The sequence below is a fragment of the Phasianus colchicus genome, chromosome 8, assembly GCF_987193195.1.
Source record: "Phasianus colchicus chromosome 8, bPhaCol1.hap1.1, whole genome shotgun sequence".
Lineage (NCBI taxonomy): Eukaryota > Metazoa > Chordata > Aves > Galliformes > Phasianidae > Phasianus > Phasianus colchicus.
The window spans coordinates 17059072-17078844 of record NC_143443.1 but is presented as its reverse complement, the minus strand read 5'-3'; the positions used below and the strand labels follow the sequence as shown (position 1 = coordinate 17078844).

Here is a 19773-nt window from a genome sequence, read left to right as displayed (position 1 = left end):
CTGGGCAGTGAATCACATAAGCAGAAGTGAGCTGTTCGCTGGGCAGCAATGCAGTAAACTTGGAAAAAGAGCAGCTCGCCTCCAACCTACTGCAGGAGTGACTGAAGTGGGTTCTGGAAGGAAGGGTGGGAATCAGCAGTGACCTTCATGGTACTTTCATTGTTATCTGTTTGGGTTTGTCAATGCCATGGGCCAAACAGGGAAGACAAGGTGTCTTAGGAGGAGTAAGCTCTAGGATGGGGGGTCCAGAGCAATAGGCTGGGGAATAAAAACCTGATGGAGGAAATGAGCAAGAGGAAATAGGGTGAAGGTGGACAGGCATTGTAAGATGGGAAGCTGTGGTGATATTAGCAGACTAAATGAGCCCTGATAACAATGTCACAAAGCAGGAGGAAGGCGATGGCTCTGCAGTGCTCAGCAGTGCCTGCAGGAAGTGATGTGTGACACGTGAGTTAAAGCTACAGCAGTGATCATTCCCTGCTAAAAAGGAGGCAATTAAGTAAGCGGGAAGGGCGTTCTGGAAATGCAGAGGAAAGAGAAACAGGGATGCTATGATTACGGAGAGATCTGCTCCATCCACCCCTTATAGCGATCACATAAATAGAAGAAGAAAACTCTTTACGTGTTCAGGGAGCGAAGGGCAGGAGAGGAAATCTGTCATAAGCCTGGATAGAACTGGGGAATGAACAGTGGGATGGGCAGCAGAGTGCCTCAGCCACTTGGTTCAGTGTGATGGAGCCGAGTGTAGGCAGGCAGCAAGAAGCAGGTCTTGTGGAAAACTAACAAACGTGCGTGTGTGTATTTTAGCCTCGGGACGTATTGTGTGCAGAGATATTCCATCAACACTAAGTGGCTCCCACATAGCTTTGCTCATGGATGCTGTTCAAAACAAGCTGTGTGCATTCTTGCTCAGCGAGGCTTGAAAACACAGCGGATTTTGTTTGCATGCATTGGGCAGGGGGGATTCTGAGAGCAAAGCAAAAGAGCGCCTTTGACAGCGATAGATATAGATTGCTTTGTTTCCAGCTATTTAACTGTTGCTGTCATGAGCTGCGCTGCCTGCTTGAAACTTTACCAACTGTGTGAGCAGCTCCGATTAGAAAACAAACAAACAAAACCTTTCAGAGGCATTTTTTGTTTCTTAGTTGTGCTGATGAGGCACCTGCCAATGGAGATGACACGAACGGGTCTCTGAATGCTTAAAAGCAGTCACTGCCTTGTGTGCACTGCTTTGACTGCCAGCTGCAAAATGAGAGCCGCTTCTGGAAAGGCTGAGCTGTGCTCATGTTAGGGAATGGCTTTCTTGAAAGTGTCTCCTGGAGTGGAGGAATTTCCTTTGGTGGATGACAGTAATGAGCTCCTTTTTTAACCCTCTCAGGAGCTCATTCTAACTACGTGGTTAAAGAACCACCATTTACTTTGTTTCCTCCTTCAGAGCTGTAGGATGTCTACTTGTGTCCTGTCCACGTCTCTAACAAAGCTTCCACATGTAAAACTTGGCCTCCCAGATATGCAGTGCTAGCGTGAGAGAAGTTGGCACTGAAAAGACTTTGTTCTTTAGGTGGGTAACAGCCCACATCTCCACAGTGCTGCCGAGCACCCTGCCTGCTCTGCTGCTCTGTGATGCTGAGCAGGGAAGCTGTCTCCTTTCCCTTGCGAGTGTCTTGGAGTTTGATGGTACAGCCATGACTGGCTCAGCCCGACCTTTTGTGCAGAGAGAAGGGAGCCTCCAGCTCCTACCTTGTGGGAACTGGGAGCTGTCTGAACACAGGGCGCATTTCACATCCTTCTGAGTTAGACGAGAACGTGTACCCACGTGGGCCTTACTCTCCGTGTGTTTGACGTTACAGCCCCGTGTTTGTGCTGGGCAGGGGCAAGCGCGGGGTCCCGTGGAAGCTGAGATAATTAAACGGAAGGTGAGAGGGACAGGTGCTTTCGTGCCACTCGGTGCTGTCTTCCACTCGAGGTTCCGCACATCCAACTACCGCTTCCTAAGAGGCGTTAAGACCGCGAGATGAAAATTTGTGCCGCTGTCCGTGCTGGCGGTACGCGGACCCTGGGACAAGGCGTTTCTCTTCGGTACCCCCGTTCGAGGGCAGGAAGGTACCGGGCTCTTGCCGCCCCACCGGCGCGGCGCTGGCTGAGCGGAGCGGCGGCGCCCAACGCAGCGGCCCGGAGCGGCTCTTTGCTGCGGGGGCGGCGGCTCCCGCTCGCGGCACCTCAGCCCGCGGGGCGGGACGGCGGCGCGGGCGCGGTCGGGATTGGCTGGCGCCGCCCGGAGTGGCGGCGGAGCGGGCCAGCCGGGGCGGGGGCGGGCGGGCGGTACCCCCCGCGGCGGGAGCGGCCCGCGGCGGCGGCGGGCCGGCCGGCAGGGGCGGGCGCGGGGCTGCTGGCGCCGCGCAGTGCCCGCATCCCGGGCAGCCGCGCCGCGCCGCCCCGCTCCGCCGCCGCCATGGGCCGCGGGGCCGCCCCGCTCCGCCGTCTGCTGCTGTCGCTTCTACTTCTGCCCGGCCCGGGGCTGGCGGCCGGGGAGCCGGAGACGGCGGAGGAGCAGATGGAGTACCGCGACCCCTGCAAAGCCGGTAGGGGGGCGGGCGGGAGGGCCGCAACTCCGCCAGAAGTTTGGCAGTGGGTGCACGCGGCGGGACAGGTGGTCGGCCGGCCGCGCGCCGGGCTCACCTGGCCGCCCGGGGCTCCCGTCCCCGCCGCTCTCCGAAGCCGGGCGCCGAGCGGGGGGAACGGCGCTTGCTGTCGCGGCTGCTGCCGGCCGTGCCTCGCCGCTCCGCTGTCCGCGAGCTGCAGCCCCGCGCGTGGGGCGCGCGTGCATTTGTTAGAAAACGACGACGCGTTCGTCTCTTCTCCTCCCTCACCCAGCTGTCACCTGCTGCTCCCAAACCAGAGCTTTCCTGAAACGCTAGGGAAATGCCCAACGGGGCTTTGCGGTTTTTTTTTTTCTCCCATACGAGCGTTTTCTGTGCATTTTTGCAGCGCGTTGGCGGCTGTTTCAACTTGTCCCGCTGTACGGCTCTCTTCCCCGAGTTCTGGTGCGCGCCCCGAAGAGGCCGGACCGCACCAGCGCTTCGCGGGCTGCTCCCATCCCGCAGCTCTGCCTCCATCCCGCAGCTCTGCCTGCCGCCGCTCGGGCTCTCCTGGCGCTCCCCGCTCACGGGGAGGGGAAGGAGGATCAGAGTCGGTGAAAGCAGCCCCAGCTCCGGCTTCAGACATCAGCCAAACCTCCCCGCCTATCTGCTTGTGTCAGATTTACTGTCTCCTCTCTAGCAAGGCTCCTCTTGCTGCCTTCGTTGTTCTCTCAGAGTTTTTTCATTCCTGCATTGGATTGTGTCGGGTTGTTTCTGAGTGCATGCTAACTCGTCTTAAACGTTTTGATTTCTTCAAGATCTTCTGTCGTCACTTGCATCTCAGTTTGCAGGGAATATCGACTCAGATTTTCTCTTTGGGAAACTGGGTCATGCTCTTCATGTGATCGTTATTCCTTTTGGTTCTGGCAATCAGCTGATGTTTCGATCTTGTGAATGACTTGTCTGCTAGGAAATCCGTAATCAATATCTTGTTAACCGTACTCCATTTACAGATAACTTTGTGCAAAGTCTTGTTTTCTTGGTGCTATAGGAGGGACTTTCTTCACGTGTGGTGTTCCTGGTCCCTAGGCTTTCACTTAATGACAGCTTCCCTTGTTGCCAGCCGTCTTCTGACTGCTTTCAGGGTGTCTGTAGCTCTGTCTGCTCACACAGATGAACTCCACCAATACAACATCTGTCAGAGTTCCTCTCTCTGTTCTGTATTGCAGATTGTTTAGCTGGCCTTGTGTGTAGATTGTGTTATGAGTGGAGTGTTTTATTCCAAAATTTTATCTGCAGACTGTTGGTTGCAGAAAATGTTCCCTTGATCAGTAAGCCATTTGTGATATGTGTATCTATTTATTCATTATGAGATCTAGTCTACCATTACATGCTTTTACCTGCTCTGTGTCTGCCTCTTATTTGGTAATGAATTCACCTCTCTTTCTTTCCAGAAAAGCTAGGTTTTACTGATATGGCTGTGATTCAGACCTGGAGATGTGAAGTTTAATTAACTTACCAACATCATTTAGGGAACCTGTGGCAGAAAAAGAGAAAAAAAATCAACCTGTTAATTACCTGCCTCTGCTGCAGGTCCTTTCCTTTTCCTGCAGCTCCCTCATTTCCAGGCTCTCCACCTCTCACTTCTGCTCATACACAGAGCCTGCACTGAAGCCTCCCTTCATCATACATCATCACCTCCTCTTGTGATCGGCGTATAAACCTGGTGTGTATTATTCCTGTCAGTCCTCTTCAGTCAGGATCAATTCTCATTTCTCAGTATTTGTCTCTAATACTTTTCTAGTGTCTTTCCAACAGAAGAGAATGAGCGGACAAGACCTCTGGAGATCACACAGTCCTCTTCTTGAGTTCAAGACCAGGCTGGTGTTCGTGACAGTGCTGGCAAACGTCTGTCTTTGGTGGATGCTCTCAACCAACCCAGACCACCACTGTTTCAGCTTTCCTGTTGCCTAACCTGGGGCTCCAGGTACTGCACTTCAAGTCTGCCTTTCCCACCCAGACCTTATGGGTGCAGAGAACAGTACTTTCTTGAAGCCTTTTTCACTCGTGGGCTGGGCTTATTATTGTGTTTCTCGTGTCCCAGTCTACTTTTCTGTAGGCAGCATGACTCTTCCAGTCTGTCCTGATATGCTGTGTTTTCTGGCTCTCTAAGCCATCTTTTCTCCATGTGAGCCATCTCAGTCTAAACTGAAGTGCAGAGACCTTAGGCTGCCAGACATTTCATGTGCCTGTCTCTATGCACTGAGCAGATCCAGTTTTCGAAGTCTACCCAAAACCAAGGCAGGCAGGACTTTTGCCACTTGGAATTGTTAGATATCATCCCTCCTCCTCTCCTTGCTGTTCATTCACATGCTTCTTCCTCTTCCAGTAATAGACTTTTAACAGACCTAAGCAGGGGTTCTGCGCTGTAAACATCATCCCGAAGTATTGAAGTCCAACCAAAGTTACTGAACTGCACCTCTGTAAATGAGACTGCACATGAGAATGTGGTGAAGACACTTCTAACAGAGTTGGCCCTCTAAGTTGGGCTATACAGGGGCAATTGTCTGATGATTATGTAGGAAATCTGTCAAGCTCTGTTTCTGATGTGCTGTGACATTGACAAGTCTATTTAATTTCCTTGAGCCTGAGTTTCTCCACAAGTGAGACGCCATCAAGGTTTGCCTAGAAGTATGACTAGCAAGAGGGCAGTGATTGCAGATCCTGCTGTAAACAGCTCAGATGCTATACGCTTTATGAGGGCAAGTTTTTGGTTGTCTTTGAAGCTGGCACTGTGAGATCTGTGGTGGTATTCTCACTGTCACTGCACTTACAGCCTCCTGTGTATGGTTCTGTGGCTGCAGATTCCATGCAGCCTCTAGCCCATTGCAAAGACAGAGGCAGCTCCTCTAATTAAATGTTTTCTGAAGCTGTTAAAGCTATAGTGCTGTACTTCACTTCTGCAGGCTAATGGCTGTGACCTGAAGGACGTGATGGGTTCAGATCTGGCAGGTGAAAGCTTGTCAATTCCTTACCCTGCAGCTCATGCCCTGAGGGTGAGTGCAGGCTGTTGATGGTTCATCTGCTAGGCCCTCAGTGAAAAACCTGGCACAAGTTTCCCTCTGTTGCACTAGCTAAGGGTATGATAATATCTAACAGCAAGGTGAGACACAGCAGCACAGTGCAGTAACCTGTGAAGTCACTGCAACAACTGGATACAAGTGTAAATGTGTCCAGTCACCAGGACTCAGCTGACAATAACTCCACTGCCACTTAGTCTCTAATTCCAGCCATCCTCTGTTTCCTTTTCATAATCTATGGCTGCTTTCTTGCTTTTTGGTAGGGTAGGAAATGTCTGAATGAATGGTAAAGGGAGAACTGAGGCAGGGCTGCACAGTTGGTTTGGGTTGCCAGGGGAGATCACAGTGCTGACTCTGCTAGGTGGTTTTTGCTGAGTGTTGTGTCACGTCCCTGGAGCTTTTCAAAGGGAATGGTACAAAGGTTCCCTCTCAGATAGGCTCTGTAATAGGTAGAAAAATGTCATAAGCCTGACCTGTGCTTAGGATAGATCTGCTGCTCACAGAGTACAGCTGAAGATGTAGGTTCATAGAACACCTGAGTTGAATGGGACCCACGGGGATCACCGAGTCCAACCCCTGGCTCCACTCCACACAGGACCACCACCTAAAATTCAAACTGATGTCTGAGAGAAGTGTCCAAACACTCCTCAAACTCCAGCACTCAGGCTGTGCCCACTGCCCTGTGCAGCCCGTTCCGTGCCCACCGCCCTCTGGTGCAGACCCTGTCCCTACCCCCAGCTGCCTCCCCTGACGCAGCTCCATGCCGTTCCCTCAGGCCCCCAGCTGTCACACAGAGCAGAGCTCAGCGCTGCCTTCCCTCTCTGTAAGGAGCTGCAGCCGCCAGGAGGGCACTTCCCATTCTCCTCATGGCTGAGTAAACCAAGCCTGGCACAAGGTGGCTGCAAAACAGGAAGACAGCACCAGAATATTGAGTTCATCCCTGAGGATTTTGCAAAGTGCTGGGGATGTGAGCTCAGAGGAAGGGGAAGAACAGAGGCTATAGGTGTGGAGGGACTATTGGAGAGTATAACAGTAGCCTTATCTTCTGTTTATCTTTATCACTTGAAAAGCTGTTAGAAAAGAAATCTGGCAGTGATAGAGCAACTCTTCCTGCCAAACCATTGCCCTTTCAAAGATGGATGCTGTTTGCCCAGTCATGGGCTAGCACTGTGTATATCTCTTCCTGCTGGTTTGATCCACCAGATTCTAAACATCCCACAACAGAGGTCTTAAGCCTTGACTGAGTGCTGTTCAGAGTGAACTTCCCACAGGGACATGCAAATTGTGCTTTGCTTTTGTTCTGCTCCTCCTAGCTCTCCCTCTGTAAAGGCAGTGCCTTTTGTCCTGGAGGCAGTAGTGAATTTCACTTGAGTTGTGGTATAAAACTCAGAAGTCACATGCAGACATTTCTTTGGGGAGCTGAGCAGGTTACAGTTAGGAAAGCTGTGGGGGGGCTAATCGAATTGGAAGGAGGAGTTGGGAATCCGTGAAGTCCAGTTTTCATGACTATTACTTGGGTTTTGAGTTTTCTCCATTGAAGCACAGATCCATCGCATAAGCAGGGAAGCTTGAAAGTTCTTTGCAGGTGACCCAATGAATCCAGCTCACCCTGGGAGGGCCTGCAGTGGCAGACACGAGAATGAGCCTGATTCTTGATCGGGGCTTTTCTGCATTCTTGCAAGACGTCCTTTTTTGGGGGGCAATGGTTTGAGCACTGGCAGAGTATTTTCTAACCTGCCCTTTGCTTAGTGACTGCAGATTCCTGTGGAGGAATCTCATTTGTGTCTTAATGATTTTTCTATGAAGCCTCTGAGCCGGTGTGGAAGATCTAGGTGAGCTACCATGGAGCTGTAGTGCAGCTGTTGGTGTCTCCAGCTCTGAGTCATAGAAGATGGTGGGAGGTGCTGACTTACCCAAGGGCAGACAATACGATGGCATCAGTACTGGGAGCTGAATACTGATCTCCTTAAGCTATGTGAAGCTGTATGAACTTCCAAAAAATAAAGTTCCCTTCTTCCTTTTTTTTGACTTCTTACTTACTTGTACGTGCATACTTTACTTGTACTTAAAAATGTGCTTTGAGGTAAGAGTCTGGGATATAACCCAAATTATGGGCTTCTCAGTGCTGGTAGGATGTTTACAGACAAAGCAGCAAGCTCTCTCAAGCAACTGTTCCCCTTATATTTTTTTCTCCAGTAGGTCATAGCAAGGGTTAAATCCTCAAGGAGGATGTTGACTGAGTCTTTTTGGGTGGTCTGAGAAAGAATGAGAGAACAGACTATTAATTTACCTGCTTTGGGGAGGTGACAGCAATTAAAGGGAAAACAGGTGGGTGAAGACTACTGGGGACATTCTGTCTTTCTATGCATTCAGTGTTGTTGCTGTTTGCAGTTGGGGAGGCTGTATTTTGCAGTGGAGCAGAGTTGCGGTAGAAACTTCTGCCTTAAAGGAAAGGTAAAATGTCACCTTTGTTACAGTCCTAGCCAAACACAAACTGATGGTTACAGCTTGAAGTAAAATTAACCACCAATCATCTTCTTTATTGAAGTTCCCAGGCACAGAAGATATTGGTGTGGTGAACTTGAGACAAAATCTTATGATTTTGGGGCACAGGAACATTTAAAGTCTGTGTTTGGAGTCCTTCCAACATTTAGCTGTCTCCTTGGTATCCAAAAAACCATGCTTGATCTTTGACACTACTTGGGATATGTTGTGTCTACTTGTCCTGAGTGAGAGTTATATGAGTACATACAACTCAATATTTAGCAATGGGCAGGACAAGGGATGGGCAAACTTTGTAAGAGTATTTCCAGAAAGAAAGCTGATAGAGTAGGGAAGAAGTGTTTTGGTTGTCATGGACACTTCTTTGTAAAGAACTTTTAGAGCTTTTATTGAGCTTTATAGTCTTAGTGCAGTTCACAGGTGCATGCCCTTGACCATAACCTGTGCAGGCTTGATCAGCGAGGATAGCTCATTCCTCAGGTGTTCTGTAGCATGAGATTACTAAGTCAAAGAGCCCCAGCCAAAGGAATTTAGAAAACTATGCTGCGTATCCTTCAGGCTTCAAAAGCCCTCAGAGCGGAGAGCTTGGGCTTAAGGTACTTCCCACTTGTATAACTGTATTTTACATTCACAGTCCTGCTTGGAGTTTTCATTGTCCTCTTGTCCTAACCTCCTGTGTAGTGTTTATGCCTTGCTGGATGGCTCACCCTGGAGCTAGCTGCATCTTTTCGTTAAGCCACTTCTTTCTCTCTGCTAAAACTGTGCCCATGGGTGTTTCCCAGGTGAGCAGCTGCTGCCCCAGTCTGAATGAGGTGAATCATGTAACTACAGATTCCCACTTTAGTCAGATTAGACTCTCACATTCCTGCTTGGGAAATTGCAGGCACAGTGTGCCTATGTGTTAGATTTTCTGGAGCACTTTCTCTAATACATCCATTTTCTTTTTTCCCCCCTTTACGTGTTGCCTTAGCTGCAGAGACCCATGTGCTCTCTGTCTGCTTCACTCTGTTTCCTACAGCTTCATTTCTGGTGCTCCCTATCTCTGTTCTCCTGAAGCTCTCTTAAGTTCTGCCAGAAGGAGTTGCTCAAGTCTTACTCTGCTGTCTCAGGTGTTCTGAGATGCTTTCTCCATCAGTCTGTGTAAGGTGCTCTTTCTCTTCTCTCCTGTCCCAGCATTAACTCCTGCCACTCTCCCAGATGTCTGTAGGTTCTTACATTCTCACTAATCTGTGCAGCAGCCCTGTGCTATGTTGTGCATTTGCCTGCTGTGTTGCCTTAATGAACTGGTTCTGTGGAAAAAGCTGTTTGCTGTAGTAGGTGGTTGCTTTACCAATCTCCTTTCCCCCAGGAGACCGGAGGGAAATGATAGGCCTGGCTCCTGTGAATCCGAGTCCAGACCTGTCTGTACCAAATAATGGTGATGGGACCGGTGAGAGCATTGACCTGATGAGGAGCTTGTTTCTTTGCTCTTTTCAGAGACAGGCAACCTTGGAAGAAAGGAGGCACTTCTGACAGTGAATGGTCTTCTTGTCCTGGATCATGAATATTGTAGTTATGAACCTGCAACAAAACTGCTTTCACCTAGTGCTGAAATGTGCTTACACTGCTCAGAAAGGGTGGATGATTGATTAGAAACTGTTATTGTTCTGATTCAGGTACTTAGGGCTTCTGCTTTTTATCCCCTTTGTTATAGCTGAGCTCCCCAAAAACGCTGATCTCAATGGGCATCTGTACTTTGATGTTCAGATCCTCGCTAGCGCTTCCTGAGCAGGAAGGTTCCAGTCAATAGAAACTGCTTAAATGTGCAAAGAAGCATTTGATTAAACAACTGTCAATGTCTGATTGCTCCTTCTCAGCCAGTTTGTGTCAGCCCAGCTTGGGATGAAAAGAAACTGTTAACTGTGTGTTGAGAAGGAAATCCAGTCTAAACCCAATGGTAAATCACTCTCTGGTTTGATCAATACAAACTGTCAGAGAGGGGCAGCTTCTGTTGGTTCCTGAATCAGTTCAGCTTTAGATCCAAACAAAAATTCATAACCTCTCAAGGCATTTTGTATTCATGCAAATACCAGCATTCAAGCAAAAAAGCATCTGTTTCACCTCCCTGTCCACAAATCCCGAACAACTTTGAGAGCAAACCATCCCACTGTTAGAAGTTCAAGCAAAATTCGTATTTTGCCTCAATTTGATCAGAATTAGCTGTGAAGTAATGCTGTGTGCCTTTGCCTACTTATCACACAGATTGATGCAGTCCTGGACAATACTGAGAATTACCTTTCTCCACTTCTCATGTCATAGCTGTGGGTGTTGCCAGTCTCCCATGCCTCATTAGCACAACTTTGAATTTAAATAGCATTGCCTGCATAAGTAGCATTGCCTAATCAACAGTGTTTTCATTTGCTTTGAACTTTGCCAAAGTTTGCTGTTTTGGTTACTGTTTTGCATTCTGAATTTCAGGATTTCAGATCAGACCTGCTGAGGGTTTGTTGCTTTCAGAGAACAGAATTTGAAGAAGAGAGATTATGTGCAAAATGTGCCCTGCCTTCCACTAGCACTGGCTAGACATAATGGAGGAGGTGATCCTTGTTCAAGTGACACGTGTCTGCTGTGGAAGGAGAGGACTGCCTGCAGTGGTGTGTGTGGGCAGGGGGCTGTGTGATGAAGGCATTTGTTGATTGTTTTTGCTTTATATTTCTCCAGGTATACAATAGATGCACTAGCTTTGCTAAGTCAAAGCTCCCTCTTGCAGAAATGACAGCATCAAGTCTTCTCTGGGGCTTGTAATGGAGCTCCTTGAACATGAAAGGGGGACTAGAATTATGTTTGGCTGCACCAAATATAGGTAACAAAGAAAACTTTTGGATGCATTGCCTGTGTTTGCTGGGTAGAGCATAGAAAATGAGGCTGCAGAAAAAGCCTGGGTAGCTGCAGGATAAATAAATCTGAGCTTTGCTGGACTCTAGAAACCCTGGACTGAGAAGCAGCAGTTGGTAAATGATTCTGCCAAGCTAAGAAGAAAGTAGGCAGTGGGGAACTTAATATAGTGACCTATGAGTCAGGGAATCTTGAGATGGCTGGAAATCATGGACCTACATTTCCCTTACTGAGTATCTTGAGGCTAAGTAGGACCATTCCTTGGGTGGCTATTATAGTTACCACAAACTAGTCGAGGACAGAGGGGTGATAAAACAACAAAGTTTTTCAGCTGATTCATGGAGCCTGTTAGTAGGGCTCCAGGCAGTAGAAATTGCAGCTCAAAGTTGGATGCACCTTGCTTTGCAGAATCAGGACACTTGATACTTTAGAGGCCTAATTTAGATGTCTGTGGCCACTAGGTCTTGTACACTGCCGTTGTCCACATACTTCTACGTTGGTTTATCTGCTGCCAGTGCATTCTTGACAAGAGAAAGACAGATCTCTTTCACTAAAAGAGAGTTTTAAGAAATTTTGGCTGCTGGGCCAAGAACTGTCTGATTGATTTGTACAGCGTGAGTTTGAGCATGGGCTGTTTTTCATAGTGCTGTTGCAGTTACTCTGATTAGAGACCTGCAGTTCAGTTTGGTTTTTACCTGCTGATGCTACTGACCTGGGAAGGCAGAGGCACTCCAGTTCTTGGTGCTTACCTTATGGGGTTGCTTTTGCAGTGGAAGAGAAGTCTGTTGTTTGTAGTGATGTTGATATTGGAAGTGTGTTCTGCTCAATGACGCTTGGAGCTGCAGCTGGCCCTTGTATATTAAGCTGCTGATGTGTTGTGCAGTTGAACGCTGCCTGGATTTAATCTCTAACCTTTGATTGTTCTTGAAAGCATGTTCTAGGGATTGCATTCCCACCCACACTGCTCCTATGACCCTTTCCATTTCCTGGGTGTCTAAGTACAGAACAGAAAAGATTCATTAACCTGGCAAGTAACCTCTTTTTATGGGGGAAGTGATTTTCTGTCACGCTCTGTTAGATCCTATTGATTTCTGTTTTTCCCCTCTTTGCCCTCTTCTGCAATATATTATCTTCTTTGTCATGCTTCAGTAACAAGGTGATATGTGATATGCTGGTGTTTTGGTGTTGGTTTTTTTTTTTTTCTTCTTTTTCTGTTTCCTAGGCTGGGATCTCCTAAGGCCATTGCTGAAGTTGCCAAGGCTCTGCCTTTTCTTGGAAAGCTTTGTTGTTAAGGTAAACTGTTGTTTAGTAATGAGATACTGACATCAGGACTAAGACCTCTTGGCTGTCCTCTTTTTTTCTTGACACTAAAGAGCATTTTCTATCCTTTTGCATTCTTTTTACATTGTAAAATTATTAATCTCCTGGAAAAGGTATAAAGAGTTTGCCATGGAGTTTGTAACTGCGTGTGAAATAGAGACCCTCAAACCATCAAGCATGCCTGCTCTTTTTGTCATAGGCACTTTTGACTGCTGGGTCCTAATGCTTTTGCTGTGCCTGCTACATCACAGCTACATCTCTGATTCCCGAGCTGAATCTTTGCAGTAACTAGTTAGAGAGACAGTTTCCCTTCCAAAAGTATACTTGCACTTCTCCTACTAATTTTTTAGCTTTCACAATTACAAGAAGCCATATTCTGAAGAAATGTTTGGCCTTCATGTTGCCTACCCCTACTGCTGTTCAGGTTCAGTTGATCAGAATGAGGACCTCTGAAGGGAAAAATAACACACATTGTGGCAAGATTTGCCAACCAGGTTGGCCTAAAAGAAGATGCATGAAGAACAGTTACTATTAATTTATTAATATTACTCTTTTGAATATAAGTCCCCAGACTGCTGTGTGACTGGTATTTTTGAATTTATGTGACAAGGTGCAAGTAGCCCATGAAAGAGAATTTCTATCTTCTGTGCGTTTTCTTCTATCCATTCTGAAATAAATGCTGCTGACCCAGAATCCATGCCTTGGGTAGATCTTATTCAGAATGCACTAGGGACTTGCAGGCTTTCTCTTTGCCCAGAGTAATTCCTAGCCCCTTGGGTATTTTGTCTGCTTGTGGAATAGGAAGACTGCAGCTGAATTAAGTGATAGAAAGTCCTTGTGTGCCTGTGGGAAAGAACTGTCTTTGGAGGAGAAAGTGGAGTTGGAAGCCATCATTGCAAAACTGGGGAAGCTGGCAGTGTTAGTATCAGCAGAAGGTATCATCAAACTTGCAACTAATGGCTAGGGAGGCTTTAAAAGGATATTTGCTCTCCAGTGTAAATGCTTGGCCGGAGCTTGTTTACAAGTCCCTGCAGGGTGCTAGAATGTTCCTTCAGTCAATATGAAGACTAAAGGGATTGTGTGTAGGGGTACCTGTCCTTTGTGCATTAGGAGTGGACCTCCCTGCCCTGTGATGCTGCTGTGCGGTGCAGGCAACCACTGCTTCCTTGAGGACTTACCTGAGGATAGTTCTTCCTCTGGAGGGAGAAACTCAGGAATCACCCTGTCTTGGAAAGACTGGAAGAGAATGATGGGGCTGTGCTGCAGGTGGTGCCACTTCTCTCTTTCTTCTGCTACTGACAATGAAGTGAGTGTGACAGATAAACCAGCCAGTGTGTTGTGGGATTCTTGTTACTCATTATCAAAAACCTGCCAGCAGCCTCCTTTACACTGTCGCAAGCCAAGGTTCTGGCTTTGTCTCCAGTCCCCTGCTTTACCCCACGTCTTGCAAACGTACATGAATGCAAAGTCCTGAAATTCAGGTTCATGGTTCCAAAGTTCATGGTCTTGAGAATAAACAAAAAACTATTGTGATGGCTGCGAGCTGGGTACCCCATTAACCCGGAGTCATGAATATTTATTACACTGGATTACAAAAGAACATAGAGACTATATTGTATTTCCTATAACTTTATTTCCATGGCATCTTTTTCTTGCTGGGTCACTTTAATGTAAGCTTTGCTTATTTAGTTGCACACTTTAAGCCGATTAACTTTTTACTAATAAAATATGTGTTGACTCCCTTTGTCCCAGCTCCTGTTTGTTTGTACCTACACTCCTGTGACAAAGAGTCGCAGAGAAATGCTTTAAGCTTTGGCTAAATCCCCCTGCTGGAAGCTTTGAACAAGCTGAATGTGTCCGGGGGTGATTTCAGTCTTGCATTTTCTCTCTTGCCCTGTCACTGCCTGGAAGTTGGGCCTTGCAGAGCTAACTCTTCTGAACACCTCCTTCATTTCTGAAACCATTTGTGCTGCTATGGAGTTTGGCAAGAGCAATTCAGCCTGTTATTGTCACTCTCTGAGCTGGGTCAGAATAAAGCCAGCTTCTTACTACGAGTGATGGGGGGGATTGGGGAAGCTTTTCTGCCATGAAGAATGATCTGTGGCTCTTTATGTTCAGTAGTTTCCCAGCTTGTAACTGCGTTATTCCTTCTTTGCTTACAAACCTTCCTCTGCCATTCAGTGCACAACTGTTGGTTGTTCTCGGATAGATGATTACATCCTATTTATTTTTTTTTAAAGTTGCTCTATAAAAAATGTCCTTTTCCATCAAAGGCAATTCAGACCAGAATTTTAGAGTTGGTTAGGAGCCTAAAGAGATGGATAAGCATTTGGAAAATATTTTTTAAAACTTTTAATAAACTTGTTCTTTTGTGTTTGAAGCATTGTTAAAGCTGCAATAATCCCTCGGAAATTGTGTGAGTATTTTAAAATGGCTGATCTGTCTCCAAACAAATGCAATAGCCTGTTTCCATTGGGCCAGAGGCAAATGCTAAGGGAAGTATGGAAAAGCAGGGTAATGATTATGGTATGTTCTCTAAAAATCAGTTTCCTAAACTCTACTAGATTCTATGATCCCTGAGACAAAGTATAGAATCATTAAAATTGGAAAAGACCACTAAGACCTTATAGTCCCACCATCAACTTGTCGCCTGCTAAACCACATCCATCAGTGCCACGTTTCCACACCCTTTGAACACCTCTGGGGATGGTGACTGCATCACTTCCCTGGGCAGTCTATTCCAATGCATTGCCAGTCTTCTTTTCTCTTTCAGAGAATTCTTTCCTAATATCTGACCTGAACATCCCCTGGTACAACCTAAGGCCATTTCCTTTCTTCCTGTCATTCACTGTGGACCTGGGAGAAGAAGCTGATCACTGCCTCAGTACAACCACCTTTCAGGGAGTTGTAAAGAGTGATAAGATCTCCTCTAAGCCTCCTCCAGACTGAGTGACACCAGTTCCCTCAGTTGCTCCTCATAAGATGTGTGTTCCAGGCCCTTCGCCAGTTCTGTTGCATTTCTTTGGACATGTTCCAGGGCCTTGATGTCTTTCGTATAGTGAGGGGGCCCCAAACTGAACGCATACTTAAGGTGCAACCTCTCCAGTGCCTAGTAGAGAGGTGCAGTCAGTTCCCTGCTCCTGCTGACTACACTATTTCTGATGCAAGCTAGGATGCTACCGGCCTTCTTGGCCACCTGGGCACACGGCTGGCTCAAAGCCAGCTGCCCATGCTAAGGTGCTGCTCAAGTCTGATGAGCTGTGAGATCAGCTCGTGAGAAGTGACCATGAAAGTGGTCTCACTGACATCTTTTCACACAGAGATGTGTTGATGAGACTCACCACTGGTGGTAGGTGATGACCTGCGACCAGAAGGAAAAAGAAGGTAGGCAGGATGCAGAAACATAAAGAAGAAGGAAGGCTCTGGTTTGCAGCCCACTGCAAAGAGAAACAACATCCTCCTTGGGATGATCTCCCCTGCTCAGAAGCTGGTGATGACAGTGGTGCTGTAGCCATTGATTATTGTTCTGTGTTCCCATCCCATGAACTGGCTCTGCCTGGGTAGATACCCTATTGCTGGAGACATTCAAGGCTAGGTTGGACGGGACTCTCAGCAACCTTGTCGTGCTGTAGGTGTTCCTGTTCATTGCAGGGGAGTTGGACCAGATTACTTCTAAAGGTCCCTTCCAACTTTAACGATTCTTTGATTTGATGCAGACCAGCAGCTGCTGGAGCAAATGCCTGGGTGCTATGTTTTTTCTGATCAAGCATGATAAAAGTGTCCTTCTGCAATAAAAGAATTTCATCCCTTTTGTTACCTTTATTATTATTTTTTTTCCAGTGTGACCCTGTCTTCTGTAGATACCCAGGAGTTCCTCTGACAAAGTCTCACAGCTGTAGGAAACTGGAACCAGTTTGCATTTTTTGAGGCTGGAGTTCTTCCTGACATTGGTCTGCCTGGGGCTGGGAATTTTTTTTTAGATTCTGAGCCAAAAAAATGGCTTTTCTGCCTCAGAACAAGGCTAATGCAGAGAGACCTCTGCCTACTGGCAGAGTTAAATGCTGGCAACTGTCTCATAGCAGCACTCTCTCCTTTCCCCTTTGCCCTCTGCTTTTGTCAAACTGCAACCTCCCACTTCAAAGACAGGCACACTCCTGACACAAGACTATTTGCTATCCAGAGGGCACAAACATCTTGTCAGGGGAAGAAGTTGTTTACATTGTAGAGACAATTCATTAAGGCTGGGAAATGTCAAAATTGAAGTTGCTTTTGCACATTCAATCTAGCCCTGCTTATGTGTAGTGATAGTCACTAATTATACGATTGCATTACGCTGCTGCTGGAATAGATCCAGCTCTGGGGTGAAGCAGACTGATGATGACAGGAATCCTTTCTCTTCTCTTGCAGAGCCAGGGAGGTGCACAGTGAACAAGGATGAAAAAGCCTCTGTTTTTTAGACAGATGAGTGGCACCATGGCAGAGTGCATACTGATGCTGTGCATCAGTGTTCCTGCACGCTCTTAAGTGAGCTGTAGCACCAGTCTTTTCAAAGATTCTTAATACCTTTGTGGTTTTCTGGGTTTTTGACATGGGAGCATATAGATTACTTGCAAAAGTGCCAAGTGCTTGCTACCACAAAAGAGGAAGCTGAGATCTGACACAGAATGCCCCATGCTAATGTACAGGGCTCAGCTGGGGTCTTTCAGAGAGGGACGGCCAGCAGAAGCAGTGCCTGCTTGTGGTTGTGTATTTTGTGTAACCTTGTGAATGTCTGTGAAGGCCTGAGGTGAGTTATTCTGGGTGATTCTTTGTTTTCAGGACAAGGCTGGAAAGGAACGGATGGCCGTGCTGCAGTAGGAGGCCATCCTCTGGCTAGGGAGGGCTCAGCATCTGCTGTGTAAATCAGCTGTGTCCAGTTATGCTGCAGTTATGGCCACTTTATTCTGGTTTAAGTCTTGGCTGCTGCTGTCTTTCCTCCCACCTTTCTCCTTCCTTTTCCTTGTATAACTGAGCTTTGGGGAGAGAATGCAATCAGAGTCTGATCTGGTTGAGAAGTTTTTTATCAAGTTGGTTTCCACACAGACTGATTTCTTTGACTGGTGTTGCTTCCCAGTTTCATGAGTATTTGTAGCTCAGGAGTGGCCACAGAACCAAGAGGCCGCTAAAGAGGAAAGGGAGAGAAGAGAAAAACAGCTGGCTTAGGAGGGGTACCAACAGTTCTGCAGGCTGCATTCAGAGTGAAATGGTATTTTTGTTTTGCTCGTGCTTGTCCTGTTGTGATCACCTGCCTGGACTGTCATGGCTGTAGCTAACTGTCACTAAGAGATCCTCCAGTTTTCAAGTAATTATAGATTTTAGTTATTAGTGATCAAACAGGACTGGAAAGCACTAACAAGAGTGTGTTACCAGCTTATTGGAGGTGTGGAAGGTAGACCATACTTGCATATGCATGAAGGACAAGCCATGTTTAATGTTATTTTGTGCTGGATGGCTTTAAAAAGTTTCACTGCATGAAGAGGTGAAGCTATGTTTGGGTGTCTTCTCTTTCTTCCATTTCCAAGGATATGAAGGAATAACAGTAGCTCCTTCAAATTCCTTAATGCTGTGGTTTTATGCTTGTTCTTGACAACAGTTTTGATGTGATACTATGTGGTTTACCATGAAGGGCCTTCAAATGGTTAACAGTTTCCACCTGAGATTCTTCTGTCTTCAGAGCCTTTTATTCTAGTCTGGATGTTGGTTTGAGAATAATTATATATTTATTAATTATTTTCAAATGGCCATGAATTAATTTACCTCAATGCAGAATCTCCAGTGCACTGATTTCCATTCCTGAGTGTTCTCCAGTAATATCCTCAGAAGCTCACTGGATGAGACAGACTGTAATGCATAGCCTAAGTTTGTTTCTAGCACTTTCTGAGGGCAGCCATTGCAACTTCATGTGCCCCTGGCTCTGCAGAGATCAGGATAAGAAATATCTCCCATAACTTGGGCCCAAGGCAAGAGGCTGAACTGAAGAGGACCCTGTTACTGATGGAGAGAGTAGAGGTGACTGCCTATAGCATGCTGAATCACACAGCTTTTGCATTCATTTCAGCTGCTTAACAGGATTACATGAGGAGTGGTTTCTGCCTCCAGGCATTTAGTGCTTATGGAGATCTGCAGCTGTCTGGATCGGTTAAGTGCAAATCTGATGACTCCCCTTTATGCAAAGGAATTTATGAATTACAGAAACCATGTGAATCAATTGCATGAGTGATTTTTCATGTGCTTCAACCTATGTCAAATTTGAAGAGGACTTTCAGATAACTGTGTCTTATCCCGGACAGTTTCCCCCTTAAAGAGAGGAGATGTTTCAGGATGGCCACTAGGTGTAGGAGTAGGATAGTTTTGGTGAATCTCCATGCCCTGGCCAGTGGGAAACAGCGCAGTGTGCAAATGAACTGAGGTTGCTTGGTCTTCTGTAGCATGACTCCCTTTTGAAGTGACCAAGCCTTGACACTCTTGAGAGGGAAGGTAACTGTAATACGTGAGTGCTGGCCAGCAGCAGATGCTGTGTCTTGGGTATGGAGCACTGGGCTGAAGAGCTGGGGCGTTCAGCTCTTTGAATTCTGTGGTAAAAAAGTGTGCATTCAGGACATCCTAAGAAATGTATATTTGGATGACTCTTTGGGATGTGTTTTTGATGCCTGATTCACCAAGCTTTGTCTAGAGAAATGTGACACACTTTACAGTGCAGCACCTTATTCCAGTGGATGCAAATTCTGCACTGCACTTTTCTCAGAGTGCATATATAACATGCCTTTATTAACAAGCAAAATATTGTCATCTATGTTCTTTTCCCTTTCAGTTTTCTTGAATTCTTCTGATAACCTCCCCTGCATTTCCAAGTGGAGATATTTATTGTCTGCTTCCCTGACTGGATCTAATTTTAGAAGAGCAGTAACTCTGAGTGAAGCCCTTACCTATCTGCTCAGGCTTTTGATCCACCTGACTACAGACTGTTAGTTTGAATGTGGTCTAGATGAAATATGCTGTTGCCAGAGTGGAACAGAGTGGGAAGCCATAATGGATGCAATAAAAGTCAGAAGGCAATTTCAGATGTACAGCAAAATATTGAAGCATACATTTCAAAGATACATAGGGTACCAGAGCATCATTTGTGCTTCGGGGAGTTCTAACAGCTACAGCCTTATATCTGTGGTAATATCTGCATGGCAACTGGGCAAAAGTCACTCCTGTCCTAAGAGTAACTCACTTCCGTAGAACAAGGAACAGGGGTGGTTGCACTCTGTCACTTAGCAGACCTTCTTCACATGCTGAGGTGTTCATTACAGGTCTTCCATTTGTGAGCCTGCAAGTGCGATGCTGCAGGGTTGGGACCCCGGCAGGAGGCAGCATTTAGACCAGTCAGCAGC

General features: G+C 46.8%; 1 protein-coding gene across 1 annotated transcript in view; it reads left to right on the top strand.

Annotated features, from left to right (window-relative positions):
• The first annotated feature begins 2452 nt into the window (after positions 1-2452).
• The window catches only part of TLL2 (tolloid like 2), an 84323-nt gene continuing 67002 nt past the window's right edge, over positions 2453-19773 (top strand). The window contains exon 1 of the mRNA XM_090145089.1: positions 2453-2582. Coding sequence (XP_090001215.1) covers positions 2453-2582 — 130 coding nt within the window. The remainder of the gene's footprint in view (positions 2583-19773) is intronic.